Source organism: Rattus rattus, chromosome 8 (assembly GCF_011064425.1).
Source record: "Rattus rattus isolate New Zealand chromosome 8, Rrattus_CSIRO_v1, whole genome shotgun sequence".
Lineage (NCBI taxonomy): Eukaryota > Metazoa > Chordata > Mammalia > Rodentia > Muridae > Rattus > Rattus rattus.
In genome coordinates this window covers 64,949,890-64,963,592 of record NC_046161.1, presented here as the reverse complement: position 1 = coordinate 64,963,592, position 13,703 = coordinate 64,949,890, and the positions used below count along the sequence as shown (strand labels likewise).

The 13,703-nt window shown below is 42.6% G+C and overlaps 1 protein-coding gene across 3 annotated transcripts in view; it reads left to right on the top strand.

The window, feature by feature from the left end:
• Mindy2 (MINDY lysine 48 deubiquitinase 2) overlaps positions 1-13,703 on the top strand; it is a 59,877-nt gene that overhangs the window by 37,936 nt on the left and 8,238 nt on the right. For 2 of the 3 annotated variants that reach the window (XM_032911341.1, XM_032911342.1), the window contains exons 6-8: positions 4,841-4,983; positions 10,956-11,129; positions 13,484-13,684. In XM_032911341.1, coding sequence (XP_032767232.1) covers positions 4,841-4,983; positions 10,956-11,129; positions 13,484-13,684 — 518 coding nt within the window. The remainder of the gene's footprint in view (positions 1-4,840; positions 4,984-10,955; positions 11,130-13,483; positions 13,685-13,703) is intronic. The other variant, XM_032911343.1, reaches the window with a different exon arrangement.

The window sequence follows — 13,703 nt, the reverse complement described above, 5'->3', positions numbered from 1 at the left end:
CCTTTACTTGTACCTTCCTTTTGAATCAGTGAGATATCCAAACCGTTTATTTCTAACCTTATAAGTTTTCTTCTTAAGTGACAACTACTTTTGAATCCAAATATGCCTTATGACATGAGACCTCAAAATATAAGAAAGACTTTCACTAGCATTCCCTTTGGTGGGAAAGCGCTGTGTAGCTGATGTCGGAAGCAGCTTCTGTGGTACTGAGGCCTGTGAGCAAGCACAGCCTTGCAGCATTGCCTCAGTAAGCAGCAGTCATCTGTTTCCCCTCGAGTGGCCATGCCTCTTGAATCTAGTTGCTATAATGATTGCTTTGTGACATGAACATAAGAAAGAATAAGGAACCCCCACCAACTGCCAGACTCCCCCAAAGCCAGTCATTTAGTTTTACATGTTTTTAAGAGTAACTTCTTACAACTGTTCCTGATATAAACACATGCCTATAAAACTAACCCCAGGATATTTACTCAAGATTTCTTTGCCCAGTTGCATTCATATTATCTTCAAGTAGTGGCAGTAATTATTAAATTATTAAATAATATCCATCATTGTTCTTTGTCCAAATTTGAGAAGTCTCAAAAACAATAAAAAGTTAGACTCTCTTAGTGAATATTCACATGTTCTTAATTCACCACTTGTTCACCCATTGAATAACTGCCTTTTTCTTTATTCTTACACAACACACTTTTTCTTCCTAAATCATATCAGAACTAATTGCAAATGTTACATCACTTCATTCATGAATGTGTCATCATTGTCTCTTTGAAAGAAGGAATTCTGCATAACTTCTCCATTGTGACCACAGTGACCTCAGGCAAGGCTGTGTCACTTAGCATGCATGCTGTTTATGTGTTCCAGGGTTTGTTTGTGTCTTTTTTTTAAAGATTTATTTATTTGGTATGTATAGTGTACTGCCTGCATGTATGTCTGCAGGCCAGAAGAGGGCACCAGATCTCATTATAGATGGTTGTGAGCCACCATGTGGTTGCTGGGAATAGAAATCAGGACCTCTGGAAGAGCAACATGTACTCAACCTCTGAGCCATCTCTCCAGCCCACTCCTGGGTTGCTTAACCATTCCCTCTAACTTTTTGTTTCTTTCAATGTATGCTCCAGCCAAGGATTTATTAGCTGTTGTAATAGCTTCAATCTCTGTCATTTAGAATAGATCCATTTTCCTTTTCCTTCCTTTTATTTCCTGCTTTATTTTAAACTTTTATCCCTTGAGAACTTCATAATTTAGTTTTTCTTTCCATTAACTAATTTATTCATTTTACATCCTGATTACATTCCCTCCCACACACAGCTCCTCATCCCCACCCTTCCCCTTCATCTCTAAGAAGGGGGAGGTCCCCCTCTGTATCACCCCACCCTGACACCTCAAGTCATTGCAGGACTAGTCGCATCCTTTCCCACTGAGGTCAGACAAAGCAGCCCAGTTAGGAGGGGAACAGGATCTATAGGCAGGCAACATAGTCAGGGACAGTCTATGTTCCACTTGTTGGAGGACCCACATGAAGACCAACCTGCTCAACTGCTACATGTGTGCCCTTGTATGCTCTTTGGTTAGTGGTTCAGTCTCTGGAAGCCCCAGGTGCCCAGGTTAGTTGACTCTGTCATACAGTATATTTTTATCATATTTTTTCCTGTTTCCCAACTCCTTCCAGATCCTTTCCTTTCCCTATCCACCCAACTCATGTTCTTCCTCTCTCACTAAAAAACAAAAACAAACAAACAAACGAAAACAAAACATGGACTCTGATAGGTGTTAGTCAACCACTCCTGAGCTGTTGAAGTGTGGGGGATATACCCAGTATCACTCCAATTGAAGAAAACTGATCTTTCTCTCTCCCTAGAGAAATCCAACTGATACTCAACTGGAAGCTGCACTCCTATTGGCTAGCATTCGTAGTGTCAGAAGGTGCTATACACACTACCAGAGAAGTGAAATAATCAGCAGTCTCACCGAGCTACAAACTCTGTGAGCTTTAATAACAACCTGCCTGCAAGATATGCCTACTGGTACAAACAGTGGCATGAATTCTCTAGGAGTAACCAACTGCTGTTTGCTGGGAAGTAAGGCTTACTGCATGGGATGAAACCCTTACCTGATATTGTTAATGAGGCAGGAGCTTCACATTAGATAAGGCCCAGGGGAAAACCTACTAGGACACAGCAGTAAAACAACTCCCAATGATGCATTGCTATATCCATAGATCAATGACTCGGTCAACCCACACCGGAGAAGCTTTTTGCTATGGTAATTAACACAAAGATCTACAACTGGGCAACATTCAACGAGAGAGAGAAAGACTTTGGAGTGCTCAGCCCTAAATAAGATGTCTTTATCATAGCCCCTCCCCCTCAGCATTCAGGGATCTATGTGGAAGAAGGGAGTGGAAAATTTTAAGAACAGAGATGATGGATGATTTTAAGGACACAGCATTGTCCAGGCACAACAGAATAGATGCACATATGAACTGAAAGAGACACAAAACCTGCAAAAGCTGAGGCTTCCCTTCTGTGCCAAGGAGGAGGCATTGGTGCAAGCTCTACCCATAGCCAAGAATCTTTATTAAAACTTGTGTGTGTATGTGTGTGTGTGTGTGTTAGATCCTCTGGGGTTGGAGTTATAGACAGTGGTGAGCAATTAGATGTGAGTGCTGGGAACCAGACTTGGGTCCTTTGCAAGATCAGTGTGTGCTTACCCGCAGGCTCCAATCTCCAGCCACTTCTCAAATGTGTATGCGTGTGTGGCCCTGTTCTCTCCTACACCCAGCCCCTGCTCCCCTTCTCTGCTCATCCCTCCCACTCTGCTCCATTAATATTTTTAAGTGCAGGCCAATATTTTGTAGAATAGCCCCAACTTTGATTTATCTGACTCTTCTCTTATGAGTAGATACAGGTGATATATTTTTAGTTAGAATGCCACACAGATGCCATCCTCTGTAGGATGAGTCAGATTATTAATTAATAGTTAGTTATATTTAAACTTGAGTGAGGTGCAATAGTCCAAATATTTTTATTGTAAAATCACTCTTTTCTCTTTGTAATTAGTAAGTAATTAATAATCTGTCCTTAGGTTTTGAAACTATATAAATAGACCTTTCTCTAAGAATTGTATACTCAATAGATTTGAAACCACTGATTTTTAACTGTATCAATTATAGTTGTAGTGATTATGGTGTTTTTATTATTCCTTTTGTAGTTATTGGCTGTTATTCTTCTGTAAAAGGCAGCTCTCTGGGCTTGGTGGTAGAATGCTTACTTAGTGTACACAAAGCCCTAGATGGGTTCTATTCTCAGCATAATAATAAAAAGTAAAAATAATTTTTTACAAAGTAAAAATAGATTTTCCTTCCTTCTCTCTCACTTAAAAAAGTTAAATCAATATAAACAGATTTAAGATGTTTTTATTATCTTACTGTTTTCTCTTTCTTACTTGAGAGAGTCTCACTAAATAGCTCTGGCTGATCTGAAACTCATAGAGATTTATCCTCCCACCTCTGCTGCCCAAGTACTGGGATTAGAGGTGCACATCACCCTGCCCCAGCAAAAGTGCAGAATTTGAAGGAATGCACGTAAGTTCACTGCTATGTACAGTAACATATGAAAATCTGTTAATTAGTTATTAAAAGTTGAATCTAGAGTAGATGTATCTATACTGGATTAAAATTGCCATTTAAGAGACAACAAAAGAATTAGGAAATACTTTATTTTTAAATTCTTAATAAGCTTATGCCTTATGATTTCAGATGATGTGTAATTCAGGTGGAATTCATAATCATTTCTGTACTAAATTGGTAATGTTTTAATACCAATAATAATTCCTCCACTTCCAGTTGTCACTTTACCATAGCCAGTTTGGTGTCCTTGAGCAAATCATCTATTTTCTGTGAGCTTTTTTCCTATTCCTGAAAAAGATGTCTTGTATTCATTCATTTTTAATTTCATACCAACATAAAGGTGGTGGCTCTGTCCCTAGTGCAGTGAACTTTTTGTATTTTCTCAAGAATGCATGTATGAATGTGGACACTGCAACCAGGCATGGTATTTTTGAGCAAACAGTGTAAAAGGGTACATAATAGTAAAAGCTTGAATACATTCTGCCTAACAATGACATGGAGGGACTCTTATTTCCCAATGTATAAACACAGTGTACGCTGGAAACCCCAGCCTCTCCTCCCCTAACCCAGCCCTGGGTGGTGTGATGTATGGGCACACTTCTCTAACTCCTTTGGAGTTCCAAGTGCCCTGGCCTCCCTTGCTCAGCTACACTGGGCCTGCCAAGTCCCACCCAGTTATTTTCAGCTTCTCATTGAAGTATCTTTTAATACAACTCCACTCTGCACCACTTGATGTGCTTTCTCTGCCTCTGTGTCTCTCTGTGTCTGTATGTCTCTGTGTCTTTCTCTGTCCCTGTCTCTGTGTGTCTCTCTCTCTGTCCCCCTGTCTCTGTCTCTTCACCCTGGATGGCCTGGAACTCACTTTCTAGACCAAGCTGGCCTTGAACTCACAGAGATCGAAGGCACATACTGCCTTGCCTGGACTCAGCGCTCTATAAAACGTAGAGTAACTTCCCTGTTGTCGTTTCATGGTGTCTGTGTCCCTTGTAAACAAGTTAAGTGAATACACTGGATGAAAGCAATTTCACATGGGGACACAGCAAGTGTACTTTCCCTTAGAAAGGTACAGCTCCTACCTGGGGGCCATCGTGTTAACAGGAAAAGTCTTATGTTACTTGGCCTTTGTATATAGTGGGACAAATGTAAGTAGGAAAAGTAACTTTCTGACTTTGAAATAATTCTTCCATCTCATAGTACACATTGGTTCCGTAGGCTTTGTAGCTGAGCAGTTTCTAAACAATACAGCCACTCAACTGACGTACCATGGATTATGTGAACTGACTTCAACGGTTCAGGAAGGAGAACTCTGTGTGTTCTTTCGGAATAATCATTTTAGCACCATGACAAAATACAAGGTAGGATATAGAAAGATACTTTTTACTCTCAATCAAAGGAGTTTGACTTAGAGATGTGTTTTGATCTGCTGAAGAATAAAATTTAGCATAATATTCCTTAGCCATCAAGTTGTGAAGGTAATTTTAAGTACTGCTTTAGAGTAGAGTGAATTAGCAATTGAAATGTTACCTTGATCAGCTTTTGGTTTTAAGTGAAGTCTCAACTTCTTTATCACAGGTCATTGCACTCATGTGTTACTTTTTATTTTCTTGGGGAGAGAGAGGATTTCATGGGGAAGCCCACACTGGCCTTGAAGTGAAGATTTACCTGCCTTAGTCTTTAGAACACAAGTGCTGCCTCGCCTAACTAGGTTATTTCCTCTTAGAGGAACCAAAATACCTAGAGCTAGAGCCAGGGCGGCTGTGGATGGAGGATGCTTATATTTAAGCAGTGAAGGATATTAGAAGTTAGAATTAAGATTTGCCATACGCTGGATGTGTTGGTGCTCGCTGTGATCCCAGCTCCTGAGTATGCTGAGAAGGAGGATTTTAAGTTCAAGGCTAACCTGGAATACACAGCAAGACTTCCTTCCCACCCTCACCTTCCTTCCATCATAAATTACCTTCAGAACAATGCTGGCTTTTATTACAGTTATCAACGTGTTTATGATTTTTACATATATGCACACATACATACTAGTTGTTCATTCTTTTTATTCATCTTAGATCTGTCTCTTTTTATTTTACAAGCAGCATCTAGTTCAGAAGTTTAACATCTAGACCCCTGTGGCCAAATGCTGTTCTTGCTGTGTTGTTGAACAGCGCAGATGTTCAGCTAGCGCCTATGTCTGGAGGACAAAAATGCAGTTCTTCTGTGCCAGATCCCAGCCTATATAAGTTTAATGTGTCCTCATCTGATCCCATTCTTATTTCTTCATCCTATTTGGGAAGCTCTCCTACTGCCGTCTGCCTATCCCATAATTACCCTTTCTTGAAGCATCCCAGATACTAACTTACTGAAAGCTGCCTCCTTTCCACTTAAACTAGTAGTTCTCAGTCCTGACTGTATCTTACACCTATCTGGATAGCTTTTTAAAAACACCAGTGCCCAGAACTGACCACTAATGCTATTAAATCAGAGTCTCTAAACTGGACCTGAACACCAGGCTTTTTGTGGTTTGTTGTTTGGGGCTTTGCAGTCTAAAGGATGAGACCCAGTGCTTTACAGCTGCTAGATAATCCTGCGTCTGTGGCTTCAAACGCTCCCAGGTGACCTTAGTGTAACTCCAAGGCCGAGGACCACTTTGCTAACCTGTTACTGTCATTGAGTTTTTACTGTTTTCTGTCTTGTTGCCAATCTGCCTCCCCTGTGAATATGTGTTTATTTTCTAAATGAAAGTAACTTATGAAAGCCATAAATCACATCTTCATGTTTTTATCAATGTTTTTTAATCAATGGATGACATGGGGTCAAGATTGCTTGTTTGCCAATGAAAAAATATACCAAAGCCATAAACAGGTGTTTGGTTTTAGAAGAGTGCATTCGACTGCCTCAGCTTCATGGTTAGATGTACGCATGGTCAAGAATCTAGAGTCAGGTCAGAGCGGCTGCTGTGCCGTCTTGCTTTCCTTATCCTCGCCTTGAACCCACTGAAGTAGTAGCTAAGCTAAGCAGGACAGCCACAGCCACAGATACAGCAGTCATGGTTTCTCCCATTTAAGGACTTCTTTGCTACTGAGATCCTTCTGTTAAGGACACATACCACAAGCTCTGAGAGCTTTTCCCAGGATTTTATCTGGAGAGACTTTTCCGAGAATGCCACACAGACACAAGCAGAAGGAATTGGGGTCTTAGAGCAATTACTCAGCATGCATGAGACCCTGGATCAATCCCCAGCACTGCCAAGAAAAAGAATAAAATCTGAGAATGAATCATCTAAGAGTTTAACCAGTTAATAACAAAACAACAACCAAAAGAAATATCCAAGCAGAAATACATAGCAGCCTGTGTGCAAAGGGAGTAGTGGGACCAAAAGAGAGCTGTGAGCTGCGAGTTCAGATGTAAGATGGATGGAAGAAGGCGAACAGACCCATGGGCTCTTAGACCAGAGTCTCAGCGGAGAATGAACCTGATTTCCTTAATGACCCTGGCGTTCTTTTCTTCTTTTGGCCTAAGAGTGAGTAGGAGTGAAACATTTCTGTTGGAGAACTGTTGGATGTCATTGGTAGCTAAGAACTCTCTCCTCCCCTCTCCCTCTCCTCCCCTCTCCCTCTCCTCCCCTCTCCCTCTCTTCCCCTCTCTTGCTCCTCTCCTCTCCTCCCCTCTCCCTCTCCTCCCCTCTCCCTCTCCTCCCCTCTCCCTCTCTTCCCCTCTCTTGCTCCTCTCCTCTCCTCCTCTCTCACTCTCCTCCCCTCCCCTTCCCTCTCCCCACTCCTCTTCTCTCCCTTCTCTTCCCTTTCCTTCTCCCTCTTTTCCTTCTCTTCCCTTTCCTTCTCCTTCCTTTCCCTCTCCCCTTCCACTTCTCACTTCATACCAGCTAGGTTAGCACTACCACAGAACTACATACCTTCTGATTTTCTCTCTTCTATTAAAACATTATCCCCAACCAGGAAGTCTTTACTGGTCAGCTAAGTGTTCCCAATTTTACGTGGTCGAAGAGGATGTGCCCCTATCTAGACAAGCAGGCCTATCTATAAGGCCTATCTATCTATTGGAACCCAGAAAATATGTCCTGCCTTTTCTTCTGCTTCTAAGATTTCCTATAAAGTTTATTCTGCAGCTAAACAATCTTGCACTAGTCACGTGCCCTCCTGCCCTTGTATACCTTTAATTTGCTTTAGACTTGGAGAGTGATGTGAAGTTTAGTTAGCAAACGCTCTAAGAGATGAAGGAGGAGGAGATTATAGTGACTTGGACAAAGTGTGGTAATGGCTGTGCAATGTGGAAGAATTGTGGTGGCTCAGGAGACAGATTAGCCTGATACCGCCATTGGATTTGAAAAGTGAGTGATTTCTGGATCCTATGTAGATGGTGATGTTCCTTATTGAATCATGTAAGACTAGCCATGCACAGTGGATCATACCTTTAATCCTAGCACTTGGGAGGCCAGGGTGGGTGAAACTCTGAGTTCAAGGCCAGCTGGCTTACATAACAAGTTCCAGGCCAGCCAGAGTTACAAGACCCTATCCCAAAACAAACAAATAAACAAAAGAAACAGATAAGGAAAAAGAAAGAGATACAATATTAAGGGTCTGGGGTCTCAAAGGTGCTTCTGAGGTGCCCTTCAAAGTGGAAATACTCAGTAAATGCTTCCATACTGGGACGTTTGGGGCATACAGATAGGAGTTTTAGGCTTTACAAGAAAATACAGTAATTTGGGGAGTTTACAGGAAAAATAAGGAATCAAAAGAGAAAACCTAAGATAGAGAATTAATGAATGCCAACTTTTAAAGGCTCAACTCAAGGAAGATGCCTTAGTAAAAAGAACTGACAAGGAAGCGGGCAGGAGGAAAGCAGAGCATAGCATCTAGGAAGCTAAGAGAGAAGAGAGAAGAACCCTGGGGACAGACAGAAGAGGAGGGGACAGGAGTGGCCTCAAAAGAATCTGAGTTACTTAAGAATGGTGGGAATGAAGAAGGGCAGGCAACTCCTAGAATGTTTTGCTGAGGGCTGGAGAGATGCTTCAGTTAAGAGCACTGGCTGTACTTCCAGAGGACCTGAATTTGAACCCAGGTTACTTGACTACACACACACACACACACACACACACACACACACACACACACACACACACACACACACACACGCTCTTAAAAGAAATGAACATTTTTTAAAAGCTTGTTTCTTAATATAATGGTTTGCCAAAAAAAGAGATATTGGACATACGGGTGATGGCTCATCCCTGTGGGGGTTTAGGGATGCGGGTGTGGAACCAAGGGTGGTGTCTTTCATGTTTCCGTTTATGTTTTGTTTCATAAGGCAATTTTACCACGTAGCTTTGACTGTCCAGGAACTCACTGTGTAGACTAAGTCGGCCTGGAACGCATAGAGATTTGTCTGCCTCCTAAATGGGATTACACTTAGCCTCAGAATTTCTGCCTTGTCAGTTACCCTAAACTCCAGGCCCCAGATGGTGCTCCTGCCTCAGCTTCCCTTGCCTCACAGGCGCACGCCACTGCACCTACATCTGGCTCTTGTTTTGTTATTCGTTGTTGGGAGGTGGACAGAGTTTGTGTGAGCACTCAGGCAAAGCCACTTGTGTGCCATGGTGCACTTGTGGAGGCCAGGGGACAACTTGGGCAAATGAGTTCTCTCTTCCATATGGGTTCAGGAATCAGATGCAGTTAGTCTTTACCTGTGAAGCGATCCCACTGCCCCCTTCCCATTTTTTTACTTTTTAATGTGAGAAACTTGATTATCTTAAAACATTGGCAGACTATAGAGAAACATCTGGTCTGAAGAGTCCAGCGATAGTATATTTCCAGATAAAGATCAACCTGTGATTGAGTGAGTGCTTGCTGGATTGATTGATTGATTTGATTGTTTTTTTAGACAGGAGCTCAATATTTAGCTCTGATTATCCTGGAACTCACAGAGATCTACCTGCCTCTGTTGGGATTAAAGGTGTGCACCACTATGCCCCACCAACCTGTGATTTTTAAAGGAATCTGTGCATCATAAGGAGGAAAAAAAAATAAGCTGTGAGGTTTGCTTTTTGCTTCCCTTCCTGATAGAGATTGGAAGTGAGAAGTGATGTTCTGGGTGACGCTTAAGCTGGCATGTGGCTTGGGGAGTAGCAGAGCGAGAACCTGACCCAGCAGGTTCCACAGGGCCTGGTTCACTCACTAGCACTGCAACACAAGCAAGTGGAATAGGAATCTGTTAATTCTGTTCACAGTTTGACTAAGAGAGACAGCTTCTTCCCCACAGAATGCCGCATCTAAGTGAAAATCCATTTAGTTATTTTAAAAGTGACTTTTGAATGAGAAATTGTCACTTTGTTTTAAAGGCAATAAAGGGGAAGAAGCTGGCCTAGTGGTCCACACTTTAATCACAACACTCAGAGGGAGAGGCAGGCTGATCTCTCAGTTCAAAGCCAACTGTTCTATATAGTGAGTTCTAGGACAGCCAGAGCTGCACAGTGAGACGCTGGGGGGTGCAGACGGGGATGTAGGAGTAGGAAAGTGACTCTACAGGCAAAGGTTGTCCTTATCCTTAAATAGGGGCAAAGGGATGCACAGCTGAGCTGACCTGAGTGGTATTCTGGTATACACTGTGTTGTTGACTAAACTGATTAATCAACACAGGGGATGGGGCGTTTAAAAAACAAACGGGACTAGAGATGCCACAGCTTAAGAACATGCGCTGCTCTTGCAGAGAACCTGAGTTCAGTTTCCTACACCCAGGCAGCTCTCAGCAGGCTGTAGTTCCAGCTTCAGACGATATGACACATTTCTGGCCACTTGGGGCACTGCACATGTGCCGCAGCACCCACACAGAGAGAGAGAGAGAGAGAGAGAGAGAGAGAGAGAGAGAGAGAGAGAGAGAGAGAGAGAGAGAGCGCCATACTTTTAGGGGTTGTTGTTCTTGTTTTTTTTAAAGGAGCAAAATGGTACAGAGAAAGGGAAAGGCCGGCTTGGGTTAGGTTAGTCATATCAGCTGTTTGGTTTGTCTTTGTCTCCTTAAACAAAACCAGACACAGTAGTATCTTTTGTATCTTTATATTTTGTGAAGTGAGATTGCAAACCCCAGAGCTGTTTTTCAGCAGGTCGAAAGCTCGTTATCTCATCCCATGTCACTTTGCTGTGCCGACTACAGACAACCAGGTGAATCTGAGCAGAGAAGTTATCTGCTTCATCTTTCATTGGGTTGCAAGATCTAGTTAGAATAATTACTGTACTTCAAGCATATAGATTTAAAATGTTTCTTAAATATAGTGTTGGCTACTTTGGGAGAATTGAACACTCCTTTTTCTTTTGTTATTCTTACTAAGGGTCAACTGTATTTGTTGGTAACAGACCAGGGGTTTCTTACTGAAGAAAAAGTTGTCTGGGAAAGCCTCCACAATGTAGACGGCGATGGGGATTTCTGTGACTCGGAATTCCGTCTTCGGCCTCCTTCAGATCCTGAGACTGTGTACAAAGGTCAACAAGACCAAATAGATCAAGTAAGTTGTCCCCCTCCCGACTCTCACATTGTCTAACGTGTTCTCTCCCTCCCTCCCTCCAACCTCTCGTTCTTCCTTCCTCCACTCCCACATGGTTTCACTTTACAGCCTTGGCTGGTCTAGAACTTGTTGTGTAGACCAGAATCCCTTGAACTGAGAGTTCTTCCTGCCTCTGCCTCCCAAATCCTGGCACTAAAGACTTATGTCACCATTGCCTGGCTAAAGGGCACACTCTTCATTGAAGCAATGTGATGTTCACAGCTGCTTGGGAGGCTGGGAGATGTCACTGAGCTCACAAGTTGGAACCACTCTGAGCAATATTACATAGCAAGATCCAGTCTCAACAAGGAAAACTCAAATTCTTTTCAAGTGTCATTTTATCTAAAGACATATTTATTTATTATATATGAGTACACTATAGCTGTCTTCAGACACACCAGAAGAGAGCATCAGACCCCATTACAGATGGTTGTAAGCCACCATGTGGTTTCTGGGAATTGAACTCAGGACCTCTGGAAGAGCAGTCAGTGTTCTTAACCGCTAAGCCATCTCCCCAGCCTGTCACTTTATCTAAAACTTTTGATTCATTCTTTAATTTACCTGTGAGTTTTCCACACATTTCCTAAATAGAAAAGTGATAATTCTATATGAACATCAGTTATAAACTATGATTCAGAAGGTGCTTTATGTTGAACTGTGAGGGTCATAGTGAGGACTTTGAATTTCTAATTACGGAAGAACAGTTATAGTAAATGTTAACTATGGAAACTGCATGAGCTACATTGTTTTTGAATGTGGAGAATGCATAGCAAAGAAACAGACATAAGCAGAAATTAGTGCTCCATTGTTTGTGTGCTTATTTAGATTGTCTGTGAGTGGCCATGTGTGCCACAGGGCACATGGAAGTCAGAGGACAGTGTGTAGATCAGTCCTTTCCCACCAACCAGACAGGAATTTAACTCTGGTCATCAGGCTTGGCAATAAGAGTTCACACACACACACTCACACACACACTCACACACACACACACACACACTCACACACACATATATACACACATATACACACGTACATACACACACACATACACAGACATACATACACACACATACACACACATACATACACATACACACACATACATACACACACATACATACACACACACACTCTCACACACACACATACACAGACATACATACACACACATACACACACACACACTCACACACATACACATACACACACATACATACACACATATACATACACATACCCACACATACATACACACACACACTCACACATACTACACACACCACACATACCACACACACACCACACATACTACACACACATACACACACCACACACACACACATACACCACAACACACACATACACCCCAACACCAACACACACATACACACACATACATACACATACACACACATACATACACACACATACATACATACACACACGCTTACACACACATACATACACATACACACATGCACACACACACACACACACACAAGGACCTCCCTGAAAAATGAGTAACTACATAATAAAGTAAAATGAAAAGAAGAACTATCCTTAGAGCTGGACGAGGTGGTGTACAGCTGTAACCCCAGCCCTCGTGAGGCCAGCCTGAGGTACTTAGTAAGACCTTGCCTCAGAACAGAACAAAACGTTTTGGAGGGCAGGGAGAGAAAGATGAGTAAATAATCTTACGACGTTCTTGAAATGTTTTAAAGACAAACACCAGCTAGAAAGTAAGAGATAAAATAGCTGTAGAGGGTGTGGATGTGTTGAGTCTGTGTGTGGATGTGGAAAGTACGAGATGCTGTAAATCCCTTACTGTGATTACAGCCATCAGCTTTGGCTTTTCTATCTTGGCTGTGTTTTCCATACTCTTGTGTTTCTTTTTAAACCAGAACCTTTTTTTCAATACTTTTCTTGAACGCCTTACTTTGGACTCCAGAAAAGAGCCCCAAATCTATGTAGAAAATGGCAGTTGAAGCAAATGCGCGGCTCTGCAGAGAAGTCCCTAGAAGCAGAGCTTTTAGAAAATCTGTGCAGTTCGGCTGGGCAGCTCACACCTCAGTCCCAGCACTCAAGAGGCAGAGGCAGGTGAATCTCTAAGTTCCAGGCCAGCCTGGTCTATAGAACAATTTCCAGGACAGACAGGGCTACACAGAGAAACCCTGTTTTCCAAAAACAAAACACCCTCCCCCAACCCCAAGAGAACCTGTGCTGTGAGAGCCGCCCTTAGAGCTTGTGGGTGTCTGTCTGCACACTGGCTGGTTCCTGGGCCCTCTCAAAGTTGAAGCTGTGATTGAACTCCTCAGGACTACCTTATGGCACTGTCCCTGCAACAAGAACAGCAGAGCCAAGACATCAACTGGGAGCAAATCCCAGAAGGAATCAGTGACTTGGAGTTGGCAAAGAAACTCCAGGAAGAGGAGGACCGACGGGCCTCTCAGTACTACCAGGAGCAGGAGCAGGCTCAGGCTGCTGTGGCCACCACCACCCCTTCCACGCAGGCCCAGGTAAAACCACAGCTCTGCG